Source organism: Apaloderma vittatum, unplaced genomic scaffold, assembly GCF_000703405.1.
Source record: "Apaloderma vittatum isolate BGI_N311 unplaced genomic scaffold, ASM70340v1 scaffold17197, whole genome shotgun sequence".
NCBI classification, from domain to species: domain Eukaryota; kingdom Metazoa; phylum Chordata; class Aves; order Trogoniformes; family Trogonidae; genus Apaloderma; species Apaloderma vittatum.
Genome location: NW_009727981.1, coordinates 1 through 18,326, shown reverse-complemented (window position 1 = coordinate 18,326; position 18,326 = coordinate 1). Strand labels below are relative to the sequence as shown.

The following is an 18,326-nucleotide window of genomic DNA, read 5'->3' as shown; positions in this document are numbered from 1 at the left end:
CCCAGTCTTCTAGCTTAGGGAGTTGGATTCCTTCTATGTAACTGTCCCTGTTGATAAAGACTGAGGCAAAGAAGTCATTAAGTACTTCAGCCTTTTCCTCACCTGATGTCACTAGTCATCCGCTCGCATCTAACAGGGGCTGGAGGCTCTCCTTGACCTTTCGTTTCTAATATATTTATAGAAACTTTTCTTAACCACAGAGACCAGACGAACTCAGGTCGGGCTTTGGATCTTCTAATTTTTTCCTACACAGCCTCACAATGTTTTTGTAGTTGTCGTGAGTTGTCTGCCCTTTTTTCCAAAGACCAGAAATCCTCTTTCTCTCCCTGAGTGCCAGTCAAAGCTCCCTGTTAAGCCAGGCAGGTCGTCCAAGCCTCCAGCTGGATTTACGGCTAACAAGACTGTGATCAAGACTCTAGAAGTGTGGGTAAAGTAGGGAATACTCAAACTTAATTCCCCTGTATTCAGCACTGGTGAGGCCACACCTTAAATGCTGTGCTTAATTTTGGGCCTCTCACTACAAGAAAGACATTGAGGTTCTGTAGTATATCAGATGAAGAGCAACAAAGCTGGAACTCAAGAATGAGTCTTATGATGAGTGGCTGAGGGAACTGGGGTCATTTAGCGTGGAGAAAAGGATGCTCAGGTGAGACCTTATCACTGTCTACAAGGAGGTTGTAGTGAGGTGTCAGTCTCTTCTCCCATGTAACAAGTGATAGGACAAGAAGAACTGACTTCAAGTTGAGCCAGGGGAGGTTAGATTGGACATTAGGTAAAATGTCTTCACAGAAAGTGTTATCAAGCACTGGAACAGGCTGCTCAGGGAAGCGGTGGAGTCACCATCCCTGGAGGTATTTAAAAGACATGTATATGAGGTGCTTAGGAAAATGGTTTAGTGGTGGACTTTAGTCACTATGGTAATGGTTGAATACTAAGATGTTAAAGGTATTTTCCAACTTAAATGATTCCTTGATTCTATAAGTTTGGTCATATAACTTATGCATCAAAATAATGGTGTAAACCTCCCAAAGAGATACATAAGAACAAACAAGTGCTCCAAATCATCCTCATCACTCTCTCCATACACAACAGCCTATTCTCCTAAATTCAGCCCTAAGTATCTTCAGTGTCTGTGCTATCTGCAATTTCTTTCTACGTGCTAAATTTTAAAATTGTCTCCCAACTCTATTCCCAAAATATTCACAGTCACTTGGGCATAATCCTGTTTTTCATACTTAAACCTGTTCTTGGCTGGTTATCATGGTAGTGTGTTGGCTCGGTCCCCATGTGTTGCCTGGTCTAGTCTAGAGGTGGCTTTCAAATACCAAACTTCACCACAGAAATCACAGCTTTTCTCTCTAGAAACTATCACCTTCTGGAATTTATTTTTTAACTCAAGTCTAGTTGTCTAGTTTTTGCAGATGCAGTCCAGCAATTCTGTTAAATATCCTCCAGCAAGAGCTCTTTTTTCCAGCTCCCTCGCTTCTCTTTAGAAAAAAAAATCTGATTTATTTTTAAAACATGAACATGGATGTCAGAACAAATATTAATGTTTGAAGTCATCTTTAGTGACTTCATCTAGCTTACAAAAATAAATAAAAACTAGAATTGTATCTCTAGGATACAAGAAGTATCATGCAGTTCCACAGGGAAATTAAATCAACTCTGTTGACAAATACAAGTTGTAAACACAACCTGGAGTCAAGAAGTTCATTTGTTAGCTGCTTCTGAATTGCCATTTACAGAAAACTTATATTCTCAATTTTGAACCACTGGCTTATGTGTAAGAAAAAAAATAATTAAATTGCATTGCACAGAAATACCAAATTCAAACTTTGTCCTACAATAGCTTCATCAGCCACTGGAATTGAGCTCCAAATGTTTTCTTTACAGTTCTACAGAACTAGCATAAATAATGCCCTTTTTTTTTTTTTTTGCTCAAAATATAAGCTATATTTGAAGTACTGCAAAGAAAAAACAAAAATCTCACTTGAATAAATGGTACAATGCCATCTCTTGCAATGGCCTGCAACAAACGGGGTGCACCAGTGAGACTCTGGAGACCGGCACCGCATGTTGAAAAGAATGAACCAATCACAATAACCCACGGAGAAGGCCAGGCCAGTGTGCCAACCACTAAATTTCCATTAACTGCTTCTCCAAACCTTAGTAAAGAGGAAAAAAAAAAAAAAAAGAGGAAATAATCAGCAAGCATATTTTACTATAGTTTCAACAACCACATTTCAACCTTTTTGGACAACAGAACTATTCAACAATAAACAGTATACACTATAGGATTTCCCAACCAACAAAATTCTATTTATCCTGCTATTTTAAAGAAAACATAATTGATTCATTATAAAAGCTGCCTCTAGGTAGACATGCAGCAATTATCAAGTATCTTGGCAAACTTTACAGAATTAACAGCAATAGCAAAAGTATTTACATATGTATCCTTTAGATCCTTGTGACTGCTGGGAACTGGATTGCGGAATTCTGTTCTACAAGTAATACAGGTATATTCTGGGGCATAAGCAGGAGATTTGCAAAACAAAGTTATTAGCCTTTCCTTTTATTAGTGTGACACTAACAAAAGCACAAATAAATAGAGAAACTACTGGACAAAACCATATCAAGTTATCCACAGGCCTTCTGACTGTCATGCTACCTGATGTAATTTTTAAATGATTATGGTAAACAAGCTGGTGGCAGTCAAAAGGTGCTTTCATTAGTCTTGAGGTTTCCAACTGAAGCCACTGTTTGGGATTTTTGCTTGTTTGTTTTTCAGATAATTTGTGTTCATTTTTTGTTGGTAAACTACAAAAAAGTTCTTTTCCCTCTACCCCTTCTCAAACTCATGTTTTCCTTTTAAAAGCAAGTAAACTTGTAGCCTGTCTTAGTTTTGTTAGTAAGCAGCCAAAATAAAATTTTAAGACTATGTACACTGATATTTTTCCCCATTTTTTCCCAGGTTTTTCAAAATAAACACTAGAGAAAATAAAAAGCTACTAAAACCAAAATCATCTCTTTTCAGATCCGCTCTTAAATAGGGTCAAGAAAAAAAGAAAACACAGTATATGAGTGTTCAAATTCTTGTCTATGCCCAAGCTTGGATGCATAGATACATACTACTTTCAGCAGAGGGTAAAAGGGGAAAACATACTCTTTAAAAATACAAGATCAAAAATACAGTATTCTTCTATGATGAGAATTCTACACCTACACATTCATTTTTAATTTAAACTCTAATGCTTGTGTTTTAACTAAACAGAGGGTAGGAAAAACTTGAAAATATGAAGGACACTCAAAGATGTGCAACCTGCTTTTTCCCATGGCATCATTCATTTACTGTTTCGTATGTATCAGCATTATTTGGTTTGTAAACTTGCTTTAAAAAAAAACAAACCTGAGATTTTCACTAATGCAGCAATACCATTTTAAGCTAAAAATGATTTCCTGCTATTTCTTGTATTAGTTTTGAATAGAATCCAGGTTTTAACTTATGGTTTTCTTTCTAGGTTAAAAGATCGTGTTTTAAAAGAAGTTGTCTCTACACCATCTCCACCACCTTTCACAGAATACCCCAATGCCTCTGCTTCATCACCAAAGGCAAACTTGGGCCTTGGCGGGTAAAAAAAAAAAAAAAGGAAAAAAAAAAAAGAGAACCAGACACCAGCAAAGAAACTAATGTGAAACCTGCCAACAGATTCATCTTAGTCAACTTTTAAGGGAGAGATTTAGCAAAATCTAGAGATTCTTTTTTTTCTGCTTATCTCCATTACATTTATTCTCTTCATGCTTCATACCGTGTCTCAGATATCCTCTGGAAACTGCACAGGTGAAAACTGACACAATTCCCTGATCTACAACTGATCTTTTAAAACAAAAATATACTTCCAGTGGAAATTATAGGCCTGATGGTACATTGCAGTCTCTCTCAGTAATGCTCTTTGTCATGTAACTGTCAAAAATATTTTTTGTATTTACTCCTCATAAGCATGTTACTTCTCCCAAAGTAATATCACTCCTGTTACACACACCCATCAACTCCATAAATACCAAACTATGATTTTCTTTCTCAATAACATTTTATTAGGAACAGTTCCACTTCAAACATTTATCTTAGCTTCTGCTTCTACTTATTGAAGCGATACAGCCTGATAACCTGACCAGTTTTTGTAGACATCTCAGTTTAAGAGATAAACTTTCCCTCCAGTTTTAACCTAAGTAAAAGAAAAATACTTCACACAGGTATTTCCAAGAGGCATTAGTAAGTCCTATTAACACAATCCACAATCATATATACTCCCTGTAAAATCAGAAGTTGAATATGACTTACTTATCTCTTAATATCACACCTTCTATGCAGGCACCAAACAACACTATACAGGAGAGATCTATTACTGAGACTGAAGGAAGATTATGCTATCATAGAGAGAAAATACAACATTTTTCTCCTAGGGGTGAAATTAAAGTGTCCATGATAACGAAGTGTGGGAGGTGTGTGTTGTTTTGTTTGTTCTAGGGGTTGGTGTTTTTTGTTTTTTGTTTTTTTTTAATTTTCCTCTGCTACAACTTTTTAGCTTCTGTTCTCTATAACTGTATTTAATGTACTGATTTATGAAGTATTGAAAACAGCCAGTTCATAGGTATTTTTTCATACAGATAAGCATTTGTGTCTTCTAGCTACTGAAGGACTAAGAGTTTCTACTGCCAGCTGAAGCATGACACTAAAGACCTCTACATCGTCTAACTAAAAACATCAGCTACATCTTGGAATTTCAAACCCTAGTAGAATACAGAATATATATGCAAATAAAATGAGATGTTGATATTTTAGAGAAGTATTTATTTTTCAGTTTAGATTTCATTCATTTTATAGTTAGAAAACTCTGACGACTATTCAATGAACAAAAAGTCACAGCATAAAGGATACAAATAAAAGATGTAGTTGAAATAGCCAAAATTGTTCCAGTAGGAATAGATTTCTGAGCATCCTTAAGATCTCCGGATCTGTTTGAACCTGCCATAATACCTTAAAGAGAGACCAAATGTATATGTCATCTAAACAATTAATACAACCTCCATGTAAATAACTAATAGAATAGGAACATTTAACTTTAAACCTGATTTACCACATCATTACTAATGGAGCAGGCTACAGAAATATTATAATATATTATAATCCTGCACAAATCCTTAATTTATACCTTCAGTTTATTCAGAAACTTGGGTTACCACCCATTGTTGACGAACAACTTCCAGAAAGCTCAGGAAAGAGGCAGATTTTAAAAAATCGAAGTTACTTTTCAAATATAACTTTAGAATTATTTTTTTAAATGGGGAAACATAGAGGAGTTGAAAAACGTTAGGGATGGACGTTATAAACAAATGAGGATTTAGTAATTTTATCCAGTACGACCAAATACACTAACTTTCTACTAAACAGTTCATACATAGTCAGATATTCAAACAAATCAATAAACTAAATAAAAACATAAAAAACCAGAAAGGAACAGGCAAGAAGTACAAGAATAGTTATAAAATCACATGTACACATTCCTGTTTAAATTTAAGAGATCAAAAATATTTTATAGCACATACTAGGATGGGAGGAAAAAGAAGTCATAAAATAACTGACTAATTCTGCCCTCTTTCCTAGAATTGCCTTGACCACTGTTGGAGGCAAAACCACGGAAACTATCATCAAGATGTTCCAGTGCAAATGCATTGTCAAACTATGCACTGAAACCTTAACCACAGGCTCAGATATGAAGAGATACTGAAAAAAGAGCCTGAAGTAGAGAAATAGCAACAGTGGGAGATAAGAATACAAAAAGACACCTTTGCTTGGTATTCTACTAGTAAACACTACTGCAACTTTTTATCAGAGTTCTGTTTTCATAAAATCATAGAACGGCCTAGGCTGGAAGTGACCTTAGAGATAATTTAATCAACCTTCCTGTCAAGGGCAGGGACGCCACCTCTCGACTAGATCAGGCAACACATGGGGACTGAATGGGAATCAAACCCACGACCTTGGTGTTATCAGCACCATGTTCAACCGACTGAGCTAACCATCCCCCTGATTTTGTTACTTGCTATTACAATTGCTTGAGCTGGGACTTTTGAAGAAAAACGTCTCTGGTTATTTCAGTCCAATGTGACCTGAGCAAAGTGATATACAGCTAATTTAACCTTAAGTTTAACAAAAAGGTCTCTACTAGTTACAGTTGCAAACCCAAATATTAGATATTTAAACAAATCACAGGTGGTTGACAGCTTGAATACCTGAAACAAACTTAATATTCAACTGTTCTCTCATGCACTTAAAGATTAAATTACTGTAGAGGTATGCATCTTATTTTTTACAAACACTTTGAGTTTTTTTTTTCCAAACACATGGAGCTTTTTTTTTTTTCCAGACATAAAAAATAGCACTTAAACTGATACCTTGTTTAAGTCCTATAAACCCCTAAAATACCTAGCATCAGAAAGTTTCAGGTACATAAAACCTGGACAAAGAGACTAGCAATGTCATGTGTCAAAAATAAACATTCACACACAAAATAATCTTTCTTCGGCTATAATTACACAAGTTGTATCTACCTGTCACAGATGGGAAATAAATCCCCACAAGCATTGTGAAGTAGGTCATGATGTCTGTAAAAACATAAGGGAGTCCACCCATTTTTATTTCTTCTGATCCAACAACTGATGGCTGATCTTTTTTCTCAACTATTGATCCTTCTTCTGAATAGGTACTCCACAGATTATCTACAAGGGGAAAAAAACAGCCAGTGTCATTTCTCTGTTTCAGCATATTGAGTTGTGAGAATGCAGTAATGTTATGAATTAAAGGCCTTTCTTACACAAAATCATGTTTCTCAACATTTCCTTATAAAGTCAAGAATGCAGCAGCAATATAATCAATACCAATCCTAATTGGGACATTCCATTGTGACATACCAAAGCCATAAAAAGAATAGTCAAGGAAATAAGAGGATTTAAGTTTCAAGAATTTTAGATTTGAGGAATGACATAAAACAAGGCAAGATCTCCAAATTAGCTTCCACTACCTATGGAACATAAAAAGAAAAAAAATCAGTTTGCCATTACTAATCAAAAGCACTAAATACTTAATGAGTACTCAATGGCCTGTGTCCTTTATTCAGCATGACACAGAAGTGAAAATGGCCTGAGCTCTTCAATGAACACAACTCTGACTGTGGAAGTGCAGCATGAGTAAAATCAGCTTAGAGACTTTATAAAATAGAAATCACCTTGCCCTTTCTTAAGAAAGCTCTCCGCAGACTCTCAATCATTGACAGAGATCTTAAGATTATGTGGAAGTAAAATAGGGAAATGAACTTTTATACAATAGTGCTATTGTAAAGAAATGTTAAGTGAACAAAACCCAAGCACATTTTTCCGAGAGAAGAAAAAGTAATACTCAGTCTGAAACAAAAGGCAAACCAGCAGTTTAAAGCTTACACTGTAGTAAAAACTAGAACATACAGTTGTCTTCTAAGCAGGGGCAGGAAACAAAACTATTCAGAAAATAGCAGATATGTGTGGTAAATTTAAAAATACATAGAACAAACACTAAGTCACATTTCTTGCAACAATCATTTCAAGTGAAAATAATTTAATTTTCATTGTTTAAAAAAAATCACTCAATTTCTTCATACAAATTTAGATTCAGAGAAGCCTATACTTCATTCATACACTTTATATTTGGTGTTACTAAACTTAATTACTATGGCAGTAGTGATTGCCTAGTTTCCCTATGTAGAGTTGCATATTTACATAAATCAAACCTTACTTTAAGGGGGAAGCAGGAGAGAGATATCAGAACATTAGTTTAATCTCCTGAAATATTGCTTGTTTGTATACAGTACAAACCATTACATGTTCAAAATTAATCTTATGACCCAGTGCAATTGGAACACCAAGCTGCCGCAATGTACAGGAATGTAAACAGAAGAAAACCTATACACTTTGTAGAACATCTCCAGTACAAATGCCTGACTGGAAGCTAAAAAAATGACTGCTTCTCTCAGACTCCATCACTAACTTGCTGTATTTGCTTTGGACAAGCCATAGGACTTGACTTCTCAGTGCACCACCTGTAAATTGGAAACAAGTTCTCCCTAAGGAAAGTTAGAGAACACGTTAACAAACAGCTTACCGAAATAAGTGTACTCATCACCGAAAACCAAAACAGTCTTTAAAAACGTTAGCTGTGATAAACACTTTCCTACTTTTCTTGATAGAACAATGGCTTTTGAAGGAATGCTCATCAAATGATCCCCAAATTAAAACATTTAATACTAAGCTTCTAAAACCGGATGGAAACTTCATTGGAGGAAGCATACTCCAATCTATCATGCAAACAGATTACAGCTACAGAAGCAGTGACACGCTACACTACTGCATTACTGAACAGCTACAGGCCAAATTAATAACATACACCACTTTTTAAATCACTGTGCTTTCCAACTTACCAATTAGAACTCCACTCATTATGCCTGGAATCCCTTGAATTTCTGTTACATTATTGAGATTAAAGTAGTCATCACATGTAGCATTAAGCAAAGAACTATCACAGAATAGGCGCCACAAAGTCGTAGTCTTTGTTTCATTATTGCTTTCAGTAAATTTGGCACAGATATCAAAGCTGCGTTTTGACAATGTACGGTTTCCAAGGAGACAGATACTATAAATAAAAAATGAAAACGGTTGTACATTAAACCATATTCTTTCCACTGGACTTCTTCAGAAACTTATTTATAGTACCTATCTTATGGCTTATATTACAACTACTAAAACAGTGTATGTTTTCTGCATATAAAACTATCATCAATAATCTCTATAACACTTATCAAACACTTCTACTTTAAGATATTAATATGTATTTTGCCTTCTGATTTAATCTTTGGTAAATAAAATTGACTTGAGCAGCTTGGCCACTAAATGACAGACCATGATTCATTTAATCCTATAAGAAAGAAGTGAAATGAAGTAATACTTAATATACTTAACATAATGATGAGTCTGATCAAGGAAATACAAAACTAAGACTGAGTATGTCATGCCCTTTTCTAAGAAATATTTTAGATGGCCCTCAAAAATATTCCAATCTCAAAAGGTTCAAAATAAGTCAGAATGGTTAAACAGAAAAATTTTAAAACATTTATGTGAGAACAAATTAAACAATCACATAGAAGGAAAAAAATCAAAATAGTCAGAAACTAAAGAAAATTATAGAACTTAGAACAATTTGCAAAAATCAAATTAACAGCAAAGATTAATAAGAATTTAGGAACATTTCTTTGTTAAGCTACACGAAAGATGCTTAGGAGATATCTATTCCAGGCTTTCTTAATAATAAAATTATATGTATCTATGAAGACAAAAGAAGGAACATCAAATAAAACATCAGTGTTAGGCAGATAAGTCAAAGAACACACAGTATACATCATTAGCTTCTGAAGGAGCTCAGTTAAGAAGCTGATAAACAATACAAACCTACCACTTGGCATTAGAACAAGTACACTAAGCCAAGCAGAATATTCACCTGGTGTAACATCCTGTTTCTGACAGCAGTTAAGAGTAGATGACTTTAAAAGAATGCAGGGCACCAGTACAGCTTCACATGGAAGTATCAGCATCACATGGAAGTTAAGCTGATTTAACAGAAAGCCGCTAAAAAAAAATATTATTATCTTGCCGCTCACCTTGCTTATTTTTCTTTTCAGTTGCTACTATTAACTGGTACTATTTTACAATCTATACAATTGGCCAAACCTAACAGAGGTTAGCTATATGCCAGCCTAACTAACCAAATAAGTGGAAGCTAGATATTTTGGTGACTAGATTACCACCAGATCAGCTTTATCAGAATATAAAAACACATTTGAGTTTCTCATTTTGAGGCAGACTGGTCAAAATACGAACAATTATATACATTGAAGAGATTTTTTTTTCCCCCCCACCAAACAGTAATATATCATAGTAACAGCCACAGATAAGGTTTCCAGGAACTTGGTAATAAGTCTTCCCTACGCTACATATCCAGATCACAGAATCATATAACAGTTTTGGTTAGATCTTCAAGATCAAGTTCAACCTTCTCCTAGCCCCATTAACACCACTAAACCATGTCCCTCAGCACAACATCTACCAGTCTCTTAAACACCTCCAGAGATGCTGACTCAACCACTTTCCTGTGCAGGTTGTTCCAATGCCTGACAACTCCTTCAGTAAAAAAATTCTTCCTAATATTCAACCTGAACCTCCCCTGGCACAACTTAAGGTCCTTTCCCTTTGTGCTATCACTCACCACTAGGGAGAACAGATCAACTCCCACCTCACTACCATCTCCTTTCAGGCAGCTGTAGAGAGTGATAAGGTCTCCTTCCTTCAGTCTCTTCTTCTCCAGTCTAAACAGCCCCATATCCCTCAACCGTTCCTCATATGACACATGCTCCAAATCTACTAGCTTGGTAGCCTGCCTCTGTACTGTCGCCAGCACTTCAATGTCCCTCTTGTAGTGACAAGTCCATCTTTTACCTACTCAGGGGATCAAAAGTTTTAAGTATTTTCCTACTGGAAGTTACAGAATAATACATGAGCACATAATTGCCTAAAATAATACAGAATAATACATAAGCATATAATTGCCTAAAAGCCATAAAACCTACCATGGCAGCTGATGTTTTTGAAGTTTAGCTTAAAACATAAAATGATTACAGTAGATATTCTCTCCTATTTTTTTTTCAAACTTTTTAATTTATTTTATATAACCCACATTACTTAAAGTATTGCACTTACGGAAAGTTGGGTGGATCAAAAGCAGTCTTAATAACTCCAGCATATATGGCAATGATAGAAAGAATCACACAGGCAAGAAAGACCAGTGCAAGTTTGTTGACATACTTTACTCCTACAAAAACTACTATGGCCATCAGAATGATGATACATGTTCCATAAACTCTCATGTTGTTCAGCATAGCCTCTCTTTCTTCACCAACCTCTTCTGCTTTAAATATAGCAGCACTTGGAGAAATGTAGGTCTGCAAGAGATACAGCAAACTATGACACATATAATAAACATTAAGAAATAATTTACTTGAACTTCAAAATCTAAACTTCTTTTACAATATCAATTTTACTCTTTCACAAACCAGTTCCACCAGTTAACATAGGCTCAAGTATACAAGTAAAAGGAAGAGAGAAGTAAGGATAAAGAAAAATGATTTTTGAGAATGAGGTACTGATTTTGATCCAGCTTCTTCTCTCCCCTTTATGAGTTTCCACTCCTTCAATTCATTTCTCTACCAGACAGGAAAAATCATTGAAGACCTAAGGTTAGGGTCATTGACAAAAATTAAAAGAAAAACCAAAACCAAATCTAGTTCAAACACTCAAGTCAAACGAGATATCTCCTTGAATCATTTGCTGATTAATAATGCCATTGATTCAAACAAAAATATTGACAAACAAAAGCATAATAAAAACTCAGTACTATAGTCCCTACACTGTATTTCATACAAAAAAGGTACCTTAAACATCATACATTGTAAAATGTTTTATTGTGAGTCTACCTAAATTTTTAATCTGAAGTTGCAACTGCACAATTTAAGATTCATGTGACAAAGCTTAGTCCTGTGCTAAAACAGACAAACTACTGTAATTTCAAGCAAGATTCTTATACACATCTAAAAATCATGTTATTTTGTTCTGGGTTCTACTTGAAAACGAGCTGGAAACACAGCCCATAGGGCTTATATTGATAAACCCAAATGAAAAGACAAACTCTGACCTATTGTAGCGGACTGATTCATTGATTTTGCCTTAAACATTTCTTGTAATTTTTTACAAACTCCCAGGATGATCAGAAAACTGATGGAATGTTGCAGAGAGGCGATCTGATAAGGATGTAAATGCCTCAAACAGCCCTGGCAGCGAATATGTGAAGAGATTAGGAAATCTTGCAGGATGGCCTTATCTCTCGCATACCGTCCAAAGAGATGGGGCATTCACACATGTTGATGATGGGGCATTCGTACATGTTAATGAGAATTACTGGAAATGAGAATTAGTGGAAACAATGAAGGATCTGGATCCCCTACCTGACATTCTGCACATCCGCACATAGAAAATGGTGTATAAACTGAGGCAAGGTAAAGTAAAGTTGGGAAAAGGAAAAAGAAGAAGAAGAAGAAGAAGAAGAAGAAGAAGAAGAAGAAAAGAAAAAAGAAGACAACGGTCGATGCACCCTGAACTCTGCTTTGGCGGGACCAATGCAGGAACCTGGAGTAGTGATGTCTTCCTCTCTCTCACCCCACCTGCCCCTCTCTCTCTCCACTTTCCTCGAGAAGTATCTCTCTCACTTTTTCTTTTTCCTTTTCCTCACTAGGTAATGCAAGGTCTATCATACTGTTTATTTGGTTTTTTATGCCTAAATTTCTTTCTTGTGATGGTTAAGTGTAATATTGTCTGACTTAACATTGTGTTTAGATGTCCTTTATCAAGTTGTTGTAGCGCATTGCTTAAGTGCACTTAACATTGTGTTTAGATGTCCTTTATTACTCCTTGTTATTAAGTTGTTGTAGTGCATTGCTTATTTAGCCTTTCTCCTTGGTTTTTATTATATTGTCTGCCCTATCATGCTTTTGAATTAGAATTGATTGTCGTGAGCCCGATCTATACGTTTAAATTAATAAATGTTTGTGTTTGGGCCTTGAGACTTGTCTCACCGTTGTCCACGCCCTTGGTGTATTACGAATCTGAAAGTCACTTGTCCCTCTCTCCTGAGTGGGACGTGACACCTATAGTTCAGAGACATTTGTGTACTACACTACACGATAAAGTGTGATAAAGATATCTTTATTCCTTCTACCACCTCTACAAAAAAATCTGTGCTCAGCTATTAGAGGGGTTTTGGGGCTTGAGGCAAATCCACTCCTTCAAAACAACCGCTACACTGACTATCCTTAAATAATCTAACTTCTAAAGGCAAGAAGAAACTTTGGTATCTTGATATGTTCAGAACCAAAATCCAAAAATGAAAATAAGCAATTGTTTACTACAATTTTTACTTAAATTAACTAAAATTCAGTAAACTAATATTTACTAGAATGTTATGACATAAGAATCGTCACAGCACAATTAAAAAAAAAAAGAAGCAAACAAAAAAAATTATTATAGACAGAGTATTTACATATCATTAGAAAATCCTATATTGTAATGTTGCAGAAGTATCTGTATCGAGGTACTCCAGAAGATTTTCTTATGTGCTTTTTGTTGCCCTGCTATTCACAGTCTTCACTTGGGTTTGGCTGAAATAGAGTTAATATTCCCCATAGCAGCTCTCATAGCGCTGTGCTTTGCAGTGCTAGCTAGAAGGGTCTTGGTAACACACCAGTCTTTTAGTGGGGCTGGCTGGGTGTGGGCAAGATTTTGGGAGTGGATACAGCCAGGCCAGCTGACACAAACTGATCAAAGGGGTATTCCATACCATATGACGTCAGATCAGCTATAAAAATTAAGAAAAAGGAGGAAGATGCAGGAGCATTTGTTATTTACATTTGTATTCTGGAGTAACTGCTATGTATACTGAAAGCCTGCTTTCCCAGGAAGCAGCTGGGCATTGCCTGCTGATGGGAAGTAGAGAATAATCTTGTTTATCTCTGCTTCCATGCACAACTTTTGCTTTGCTAAACTGTTCTTATCTTGACCCAGAAGACTCTTGTCATGTCTTTCCTCTTCCCTGTCTATCTAAGAAGCCAAGAGTGATAGAGCAGCTTTGGTCGGCCTCTGGCCTCTAGAGAGGGCCAAACCACCACAGCTGGGAAAAGCCACACGTAGATGACCAATTTCTGCCCATCCAAATAATCCATGTTCCAGTAGAGAGAGAGGACAGAAAAAAAAAAAAAAATCAATATTTATGCCTTGTGGCTATCACAGGAGACTTCTGAGGTCTTCTGCCAGATATGACATCCTGGGAGGCTTTTTACTTCGAATTCCATAGCTGAACTCCATGCACATTTATTCGCAATACATAAAAGCAGCTCAAATAGGGAGAACAGTGCACCAAATCCAATTCACTATGTCACATGGTGCTAGTGTCGTTAATATAGGTCAGATCTCACAAGCTAGTTAACTATCTCTAATTTCAAATTTAGGCTTTTCTGAATATATGGCATGGGTCACAACATGAAAGAAGAAGAAGGAATTCTGAAGTATGTCCTGTGAATACATGCACAACGTCTGATATGCTGACCAATAACTGTCTGGTCTCCCCTAGATGAGACAAAGCAAAATTAGCTGGGCCATTGCCATACAGGCAGTCTTCCACAGCATCTTTACAGGGATATGAAATTTCAAAGTCAGTAGTCTGAAAATCAGGAAGTGGAAAAGATTCTTAATTCCTGCTTCATAGGATACATGTCCTTCATGTTCTCCATAACTTTTCACTAGGCAGCAGCTTTCTCCAATGCACATGGCAGTGCCAAGCATTTTGAAAGCTGAACAGCTTCCGTGGGTTATCCTGGGAATTCTTGCCTGATGACAAGCTCGCAGACTTTAATTTGCAAGGAGTCCTCCTAAGCCTCAAGAAAACATGGCTTAAAAGGACTTATGCTATACTTGCCTAGAGTACACAGCTCTTCCACCAGAAATGTAGAGACACCTAGCTGTGCTGACTGCTTAATATAAAGTAGTTGCCAGATTTAAAGTCTTATAATTAGGATCTCAAAATTGGAACAATAAAAGAGAAAATTACTTCCAGGAGACACAAAGTAAGTGAAGTAAGTGGAAGATCCCCTGAAGAGCTCACTAAAGGATTGAGAGCTCAAACACATATTGTTTAGGAAAAAATGAAACAAGATATATATTGCAAAGTTGCAGCAATACAACAGAAAAAGAAGTTGAAAAGACTAAAGATGGATAATAGGGGGCCGGTTAGCTCAGTGGTTTGAGCAGCGGTGCTGACAACAATGTCCGACATCTAGGTCGCAGGTTCGATTCCCGCTCGGTCCCCATGTGTTGCCTGGTCTAGTCGAGAGATGGTGTCCCTGCTCACAACAGGGAGCTTGGACTAGATGATCTTTAAGTAAGTCCCTTCCAGCCTAGGCCATTCTATGATTCTATGATAATATCATGAAATCCACAACCTTGTTAAAACTTGAGAGTGACAAGGAAAGGAACTAAAACCTTTTTGCATTAGATGAAAGAAAAAAAAGACTTCATTCAGAGTTGAAGAAAAGGGAGACTCCAAAGCAAAAAAGATAAACTGACTCTCAAGATGGAATCTTTAGCTTTTCAATTCCAAGTCTAAGGTGATCTAAAGGAAATACTATGTGCATATGCACATTTTTCTTTGGAAAAGAGGGGGAACATACAACACAAAAGCAGCATAATATATGGATCAAACATTTCTTAAGTTTGCTGTGGTGCACCATGAACATATGAAGACAAACATTTAAAAACAATTCCTTCACATTTGAAAATAAACTTTTATAAAATGACTTAAAATTTAAGTGACATTTCAGAGGCCCTGAAAATATGCAGTCGATTATGATTTAATCTCCAATCTAATGTGACATTTCATTAAAGACTGCACTATTTCTTAAGAACTTTCTGTTATTTTTGATACAGAAGTTGTAATTTTAAGTTGGTACAAAATCACCTAACGTCTCCAAAGTTTGCCTGTTGATACGCTATTCTTCCCTGTAAAATCTACTGATACATTTCCTGAATTTTTCATCTCCACGTTATATTCCCACTTTCATCCTACACCATTTGTTTTTGAATTTTAGGTATGTCTTTCTAAAATTAACATAGTTTTTCCTTGCAACTCTGTAGGTATACAGTAGCACAGGCATAATCTATGGGACATTTGGTATTCAGAACACGTCATGAAAATGTAACAACAGATATATTGCATCTGGTAAAAATTAGTAAATGTGAGCTACCAAATTCTGTTTGGTTCCTACTTTATGTAAACAGACTTTAATTTATTAGTGTATCGCTGATCAGATTTTTTGAACTTTTTTAGTAATGAGTAAAAATAAATATTGACATATTGCAAATATAGCATCAAAACTTAAAAACTACCGAACTAGAAACTATTTTAGATAAAGTGCACTACTCAATCTCCCCAAACAGCCCAAATACATCTAATCTTAAGAGAAACTAGTACTTACCAACAAAATTTCAATGGTACCAAGAATGTACATCGCTCCTGCAAAGGTTGTACCCAAGTAGAAACAAAGTCCCACTGCTCCACCAAACTCTGGCCCTAAAGATCTTGAAATCATGTAGTAAGAGCCTCCAGCTGTGAATTTAAGAAACAACAACAAAAAACACACACACACAACAAACTCCAGCCTTTTAGATTAAGGACGGCAGTTGAGAACAAAAATTTGGATCATTCAATCAACATTATCAAGACCACTACTGCATATATGTTCATTGAAATGTTCATACCAAAACTGTATTCAACTTCTATACCAACTAGGCAGTTAGAACGTACATTTCAAAGTGAATATACCCCTGTGCATTTTCTTGGGAACAAAAACAAACACCAAAGAAAGAGGGGAAAAAAATCCACAAACTAAATCTAAGTCAATTAAGAAAGGGATATATAAGTATAAATAAATGTGAACCAATCTTAAGTTTCTAACCTCAAGTTGTTCAGAATCAAACAACAAACTTCCAGTACCATTTCCTTGAGATGGGGACAAACTAGAATTTTTCTTACTAATATGCACTCTTTTTTGTTTTCTATACATGAAACCATTACCACTTCCAACACAGGCATTTTTTCAGTAGCTAGGAATTATTTTTTTTGTCTACTCATATGCTATTCACTTTACTCCCGATTTTTTCAATTCTTCTTATTCATATTTCCCACATACATACAACATATTTCCCTTTCAATATGGTTCTAAGTTTCAAGCTCTAGACCTTCCTCCTACCCCCTCAAGACAAATTCCTCGCTAGTTCCCTCTCCAACTTTTCTTAAATTCATAATGTTTTTCCCACTCAAGATAACTAAGGAACACAGAAGAGACAAAATGCTTTATTTTAAATAAACATACACCGGTTGTGTATAAAATTAGTCCACAAATAAGAAATACACTTCTAATCAAAGGGAGGAGTCTGAAACTGCTTTTCAATATAAGCAAATAAGAAACTCACAAAAAAGTTTATGACGCAACACTAATTCTTTTACTAAACAGAATGCCATTGCATATAACAGCGAGGGAAGATCCTGTCGCTCAGAACGTCTCTTTCAATCCTAGCTTCCTAGCTATGCTTTCTGCCTCTTCCATATATTGCAACAAAAGCAGAATGTCTCTAAGAAATTGGAATCAATAAAAAAAAAGGTAAATATGAAGACCTGCCTAGTGTAAGAACTGCCAACTTCAAAGATTTCTGTTACACTCGGATGTTAAGCAAAACCTTTTCAATGAGCTTTAAAAGATATGAGAGAGAAAAGAGCAAAATATTTTAGTTATTTGGGTACTGATTAGAATAACTACATTTAATTATAAAATATATTTGAAACAAATTTGCTACGATATTTATATTTCATATATGGTACTTTATCCATGAAATGCACAAATTGTAGCATTTACTTTTGCCCAACAACTTATATATCACTCCTAGAACCCCTTACTAAGCTGGAAAAGCTCTGCACGTGAGAAATCTTAATTTCATTAGGAAAACTGTTTAGAGTCCACAACAATATCTGAACACTGGTATTATCAATTAATGTGTTGAGAAACTGCAAAAAAGATAAGAGCTTCAAAGGCTAATTGATTTTGAATCTAAAAAAAAAATCAACATAACTAAAAAGGAACAAGCTCATCAATTTATTCTGAAAACGTAAGGAGATGAGCATAACCTAAAGTACTTACATAGCAAAATATTTCTGCTAGCAGATTGGCTACTATTCTTGCAGAAAACATAACTAGTTCCAGTGTTTAGAAATGGAGCACAAGTAAATTAAGACAGCGAAAATAAAAGCAGCCTTATTTGCAAATTTGTAAAAAGATCACAGAATCACTGAATTGTTGAGGCTGGAAAAGACCTCTGAGATCATCAAGTCCAGCCTATGACCCAGCACCACTACATCGGCCAGACCATGGCACTAAGTGCCACATTCAGCCTCTCCTTAAACACCTCCAGGGACTTTGACTCCATCACTTCCCTGGGCAGTGCATTCCAGTGCCTGATCACCCTCTCCACGAGGAAGTGTTTCCTAATATCTAACCTAAAACTCCCCTGACACAGTTTCAGGCCATGTCCCC

At 35.8% G+C, this 18,326-nt stretch overlaps 1 protein-coding gene across 1 annotated transcript; it reads right to left on the bottom strand.

Annotated features, from left to right (window-relative positions):
• Positions 1 to 1,965: 1,965 nt before the first annotated feature.
• On the bottom strand, positions 1,966 to 16,346 carry LOC104277319 (solute carrier family 12 member 7-like; the record flags this gene model as incomplete). Its single annotated transcript, XM_009873923.1, has 7 exons — positions 16,215 to 16,346; positions 10,837 to 11,078; positions 8,508 to 8,719; positions 6,610 to 6,777; positions 4,937 to 5,035; positions 4,340 to 4,397; positions 1,966 to 2,165 (listed from the first exon to the last, which is right to left on the bottom strand). Coding segments are annotated over exons 1-7 (1,093 nt in total), but the record flags the coding sequence as incomplete, so codon positions are not given.
• Between the last annotated feature and the right edge of the window lie 1,980 nt (positions 16,347 to 18,326).